General features: G+C 39.8%; 1 protein-coding gene across 2 annotated transcripts in view; it reads left to right on the top strand.

Annotated features, from left to right (window-relative positions):
- Positions 1-5,061, top strand: part of FNDC3A (fibronectin type III domain containing 3A) — a 223,333-nt gene extending 218,272 nt beyond the window's left edge. For both annotated transcript variants that reach the window (XM_004714055.3, XM_045289044.1), the window contains one exon: positions 2,566-5,061. In XM_004714055.3, the coding sequence (XP_004714112.1) occupies positions 2,566-2,880 (315 nt within the window). In that variant the 3' untranslated portion in view covers positions 2,881-5,061. The remainder of the gene's footprint in view (positions 1-2,565) is intronic.
- Positions 5,062-6,761: the final 1,700 nt, after the last annotated feature.

Below are 6,761 nucleotides of genomic sequence, written 5' to 3'. Positions count from 1 at the left end.
CCCCCCCCCCCTGGGAATGAAGACCGCTTCTCTCATTGTGTCTCGTTAGTACAGTGTGGTTCATTAGCCTCTATTCAACTTCTTGCCACCTTTAACTTCGACTCAGATTCTCAAAAGAGCTGATTTACCTGAATATGTAATAGTAGGACCCACAATTCTGGGTTTTTCCCATAGACACTAAATTTAAGAATTTAAACAGTAACTTTAAGAATTACAACTCAGATCTCCTTCCATCATCGGAAACATCAAATTGAAAACTTGATCTCATCGTCTTACTTCCCAATCCATCCCCTCCAATATTTTCTTACTCACCTTATTAATATCATAACACTTGGCCCCTTAGATTTTTTTTTTTTCTTTTTTGAGGTGGGAGAGCTATGAACTCCTTTTCAAAAGTAATTTGTAGATTCATAGAAATTGTATCTGGGCCTCATAGCCCTCCTCCTTACATACATTCAGAGCCACTGTCCTACCCAACGCTTTTCACTCGTGCCTCACACAGCCTACTGATTACCACTGCCATCCAGTTGACTCTGATCCTAGAAGCCTTTAAGGGTTTCTGAGACTGCAAATCTTTGTGGGAACTGCCGACCTTAACACTAGCCACCCACACAGTATCACGAGGATCCCTTAGCCTCATGATTGTCTGACTGCCGTCCAGTCAGTTCCGACTCCTACAAATCCTACAGGATGAGGTAGAACTGATCCTTTGGTGTTCCTAAGGCTGTAAATCTTTACAGGAACAAAAAGCCTCATCTTTCTCCCACAAAATAACTGTTGGGTTTGAACTGTTGACAGCCCGGTGCCTAGCTCACTACCCTACCAGGGCTCCCAAGTCTCACGATTAGGGTTCCTTAAACACTGTCTTAATATTGCATATCTGAAGTGGCTTCCTGTTGAATCATGCCTAAATTCTCCAAGCTGGTGTATTAACCTGTTTCTTCCATCACTCTTCACCTGTCACTTTCATGCCATTTGTTGGGTTTTGTGTTTCTCTGATGTGCATTTTGCTTTCCCAAACTGTATTTTTACCACGCTCATGTAGAAACAGATGGAAAACCAAGAACAATTTAAAGACAAAAATTTAGCACACTCATATCCATAAGACAAAATACCTTTAAAAAAATAATAAATTAGCCTCATACAACCTTCTGCTTAACGTATTTCATTGCCAGCTCCCAGGCATGGACGGTTTGTACATTCCCACTTCCTAAAACACATCTGCATCTTCGGACCTAATGAATACTTACCATTCTCTTTAAGATCCAGCTAAAGGCTTATTTCCCAGTTGTTGGCTGATAGCTCACCGATTGGCTGGGGGAACTCAGTTGATTACGTCTCTTGGCCCTGTGAGGCTTGGTGTTTTGTTTTGTTTTGATTCTTTTAAAGAATGAGGGGATGGGCTAAAAATCACTATTGGAAATTACAGTTTCCATATATTGAACATTAACTGGGTGCTAGACACTGTGCTAAGTGATTTAACAAGAATCAGTGCATTTTATCCTCATGATTGCCATACAAAGATAGCTACTTTTCTATCCGTCTTAGATCACATGAGTTGTGACTTAGAGCAATAGGACCTAAACCCAGAGGTGGCCGGTGTTACTGCAAACTCACTAGCAAGCACGCAGCTTGAAAATCCAGGGTGCACCATTCTTGGATGGCCCTTGTAAGGAGTGTTAGGTTTTAGAACCGTATTCTGTGAGACTGAGTGGTTTCCTCACTATGCAGTTCATAAAATGATTTGCCATGTTTGCCTGTAGAATGTGCTTCTCGTTCCTGCATTGTTTAATCCAACTAATATATTAAAACTTGTACAAAAATCTAACTTGCGTGCAAACGTGTAATAGAGAGCAAGATGAGATATAGGCACTACCTGAATTTTTTTTAATCATTTTATTGGGGGCTCGTACAACTCTTATCAGTATCCATACATACATCCATTGTGTCAACCACATTTGTACATTTGTTGCCATCATCATTCTCAAAACATTTGCTTTCTACTTGGGCCCTTAATATCAGCTCCTCATTTTCCCCTCGCTCCCCCTTCCTCATGAGCCCTTGATAATTTATAAATTATTATTATTTGGTCATATCTTACACTGTCTGACATCTCCCTTCACCCACTTTTTTGTTCATCTTCCAGGGAGGAGGTTCTGTGTAGATCCTTGTCATCGGTTCCCCCTTTGCACCCCACCCTCCCGGTATCGCCCCTTTCACCACTGCTCCTGAAGGGATCATCCGCCCCGGATTCCCTGTGTTTCCAGTTCCTGCCTGTATCAGTGTACATCCTCTGGTCTAGCCAGACTGTAACGACCTGACGTTTTACAGACTGCGCTGACAGAAGTGTGGCCCCTTTGGGACACTTCCTCAACTACCCTAAAGCTCTTGGAGGGCAGATGTCACATCATCCCATTTCTAATTTCTCCTGCTGTGCTCAGCAAACAGATCATACGTTCAGTGGATAGCTATTTTCAAATGTTGCCTAAAAGACAAAATCGTTGATACTAACTTGGGTGTCAAAATCATTCTGAACAAGCCAGTTTTACACACCTCTTTCTACAGATGTACAAAGGCCCTGACTCTTCATTCCGGTATTCAAGCCTTCAGCTGAACTGTGAGTACCGTTTCCGTGTGTGCGCCATTCGTCAGTGCCAGGACCCTGTGGGACACCAGGACCTCACGGGTCCCTATAGTGCCACAGTGCTCTTCATCTCTCAGAAGACAGGGCCAGTGGCCAGCACGCACAGAGACGCCGTGGAAAGCGCCAGGTGCCGGCGGGCGCTCAGCGACCAGCAGTGCGCGGCCATCATCCTGGCGCTCTTTGCTTCCTCCTCCCTTCTGATTGCCTTCATCATCCAGTACTTCGTCATCAAGTGAGGACGCCGCTGCTGTGCTTACAGTCCTTACTCCATTTTATTTTCTCATCTACTTAAAGTGATGTCCGTATTGCTTTTAGAAACAGTGGCGTGTAGCGCCGGCATTGAGACTATAGCACCTCATTTACAATGCTTGTATTACTAGGGAAAGGCTGGCACCTTTTTAGAATGCAAGCCACAGAAATAAAATTTAGGTGGGGGAGGTTGTTTAGGGATTTTTTTTTTCTTTTCTTTTTTGATATGTGCTTCTTGTAGAATTCACTTTCAAAGAGGCAACAGTACATAATTGATATTTTGCCCAATCAGCATGAGTGGAACAATGATAAACCTGATCTCTTTATTACAACGTAAAAAATTCAGAATTAATAAAATTTACTAAAATGCTGTGCAAAAAAACATTCAAGTCTGATGCTGTGAAAGCAATCTAGTGCTCTATTTCTACCTCCTCATTTGTCTTAATTATTTGGTAAATTGAGATTATGATGATTAGAGGGGCTAAGCAAACAAAATTGGATGAAAAAATATACGTGAGTAAAGAAGCTTCTTGTTTGATAGAGTTCTTCATTACAAGATTATATTCATAAATTCAAAGATAAATCACTTACAGAAAGCACAGGCAGGCGATTTGACAAAAATATTTTAATGTTTACTATTAAAGTCTTTCTTCAGATCTTGAAAACTTAGAAGAGGGGGCTTTTATGGATAGTCTTTTAAAAGTAATAATTAAAGTCATTTTCTAATTTCAAACCTATTTGGATTCTGTTTGTGGTACTTTGATCTATACATGTGTGTGTAAGGGTATACACATACGGCATATGTAATAACAATTGCACATGCCAAGAGTGTATATATAGAGAGAGAGTGTGTGAAAGAGAGAAGTGTGTGTGTGTGTATGTGTGAGATGCATAACACACACATTCCATCTGTCTGCTATGGGTTAATTTTGAAGAACTTCCATAAATGTTGCTGCTTCTCCCATAACTACTGCCATCACCATCAGAATTCATAATCGAACCTAGCCATTGTGTTTGGGCCACCAAATCTGGAGACAAAACTAATTTGCACCAGTAAACGTCAAAGTTTCTTTCCTTGAAAAGCTCATATCTAATGTAATGTGTCTGTTGCAAATTGTTGATTGCATGTGGTTAGTGCTGCATTAGAGCACTTTGCAGTTGCTTAATTCATTGTTTTGTGAGCTTGCATTTGAGTTATTGGATGATCCAGTTGAATTTTGTCAAGTACCACATTGTTCATCTTGTGTAGACGTTAATGACTGCCAGTAATTACACGGTCTGTAATGGAATAATCTAAAATTGTTGTTTCGTCGCATCTGTTATCTGTAAAACACTTGTAACTAGCTACTTTAATTTATTATTTGAATTTTTAAATAGTGAATCACTAAATTTTAGTTGCTGAGGTTAGCATTTTAGTGATTACTAAGCACTTCTGTTGGTCTTCAAAAAAGAAATGTATGTTTTGTGCTTTGAAGCTCCCTGAAGAATTAATCTTGTATTAGAACGGGCATGTATTATAGTTGTTGTGCGTCAAATAATCTATGCTGTTGAAAAAACATTAATCTGAGTTCAAAAAAGAAATGGATATACTTGGCCTTTCCAAGTGGTAAGAATGATCTGTCACTATAATATACTGTATGTTTACATTTTATTTAAAATTAATCCCTTATGTATAAGCTGATGACCTTCCCACAAAACAACCGTGATTGTGATTATTTTCTAGAAACTTCTTAAACGTGCCACATCTGGCAGTAAAAATGAGTTTGAGTGTAATCGCCCAGAGATTCCTATATCGTTGAATGTTGAAAATGGCTAAATGTGCCACTGTGTCAAGTTTATAGTGGCTTATGTTTTTCACAGTAAATTCAAATGAACACCTATTTTTGATAGTAATTGTCATGTAATAGTGTATTTGCCATTTGAACCTCACTGCAAAATTAGTGCAGAGGCGTAAACAATTTCTAATGTATTCTTGATTTTACCTCATATACTATACATTCCAAAAACTCTAAACTTTTTAAAGATTATAGATACACTACCAAACATATCACCTTAAAATTGTATAAGGTTGAACTTCATACAATGAAAAAATATAATCTCATAAAATGCATAAACTGTGTAGCAAAAATATCTTTAAATCCATGGAAAATAAAAGTATCATTTTTTGAGATGCGTTTATTGTATTCATATGTAATCATTATTTACTTCCTGTTCCAGAAAATGAAATGTTAAGGTGTCTCTTACAATGGTTTAAAACAATTTTTCCAGCAGCACTTAAATTTTCACCGTATGAGAGGACCCATGCATCATAGGAATGCACTCAAGTAGATTAAGTAGATAGTCCCAGAAGCGGTTAATCCTAGTGATTTGTTGTGCTTCATCAAATACATTTGTAACGTTCCATGTACCTCCCAACCTCTCCTACATTCCCTTCGATCTTCTTTCTCTGCCTCCAGAAGCCCAGAACTTGCCTCTTTCTGGGACCACTGCCTGTCCAGGTTTGCCTTCCACCCAGAATGTCCAACATGCTCTCACCCATTCTGTGCCCTTTCACTGTTAAAATTTCCATTTCCCATACCTCTTCCTAGAGAGACGTGGTTTAGAATCTAACCCTACTGCGGATGTCCCAATGAAGTTTAAAATTAGACTGGGGGGCCGGGGGAGACTTTGGATTTAGAGACATCACCCCACAGAGGCAACAGGCTTTCGCCTTGAGAACGATCACTGTGTGTCATCTTTAGTTTTCCCTGTCGTTGGAAATAGATGCTGTGTTTGAAAGGTCCACGTTTGAGAATGCCCCGTTGTTCTCCATTAGCAACATTGTTTCTGCCGAGGGTCCTATGTCAATTGTGACTCAACAGCTGCCAAGGAATGGTCCCTAAACTTAAAGCAAGCAGTCATCCAGCAACCTAACTGTCCACTCTCTACACAGGTGATGCTAGGGCTTCATCTGAACTTGGTGTTTAAATGTCAGAGTAGTCCTTCTGTTGCTTCGTTCATCATTTTCCCCGTGAAGCTCTTGGGAGTCAGAAAGGGAAATTGACAAAAGAACCACACTGTTACTAGTTGTGATGGTCAAATCTGCCGTGTCCACTTCGAATACAGTGGCTGCTCGCTTCGTGAAAAGGATGACTGGTCTCTGCTTGTGAGGGGAGATTTTCAAGAGAAAGGTGTCTCCCTGTAGGACAGGTTTGCAAGTCGATCCATTCAAGTCAGTGGCTGGCAGCTCTAGACCACTTGTGAGCTAAGCACTGTTCTCCGTTTTGCATTACATTCAAGGGGGCTTGAAAGGGTCTTGGAAGAATATCTTTAACACCATATTTTCACAATATTGTGAAGGCCACTTGTATAATTTCTTTTTATTTTTTATCGATCTATAGCTAACATCATACAATTCAATGACTCACTCAAAGGGGCTTGTACAGGTTTTAAAATCAAATTTGTAGCTTTTTTTCCCCTTTACACATTGATATTGGTTCCCACTGTTCCCATCCCACTCCCTCCATGTCCCCGATTAATCATCAATTTCACTACCTTCACTCCCTATACAGATAACTCTAGAATACTAGGGCCTCTTCTCAATTCTTCTAATCACTTAAGAGTTGCCCAGGAAAGGCAAGCACACAAGGGGGTACAAAAAAAAGGTGATTTTTTTTCTTTTTCAAAGCTACGTATTTAAATTTTTTTACAAATCAACCTTAGCACCTTCAAAATACTCTCCATTACACTTAATACATTTGTCAAATCTGTGATTCCATTCTTGGAAACAGTTTTCAAACTCATCTGTTTGGATGGCTCACGGCACCTCCATGGTTTTTTCCTTCACCTCTTCTACGTTGTCAAATCACTGTCTTTTCATGTCCTTCAT

This window comes from Echinops telfairi, unplaced genomic scaffold (assembly GCF_000313985.2).
Source record: "Echinops telfairi isolate 266 unplaced genomic scaffold, ASM31398v2 ScPeMD7_24;HRSCAF=84, whole genome shotgun sequence".
NCBI classification, from domain to species: Eukaryota; Metazoa; Chordata; class Mammalia; order Afrosoricida; family Tenrecidae; genus Echinops; species Echinops telfairi.
Note: the sequence above shows the minus strand (reverse complement) of the source record. Positions and strands in the feature narration are given on the sequence as shown.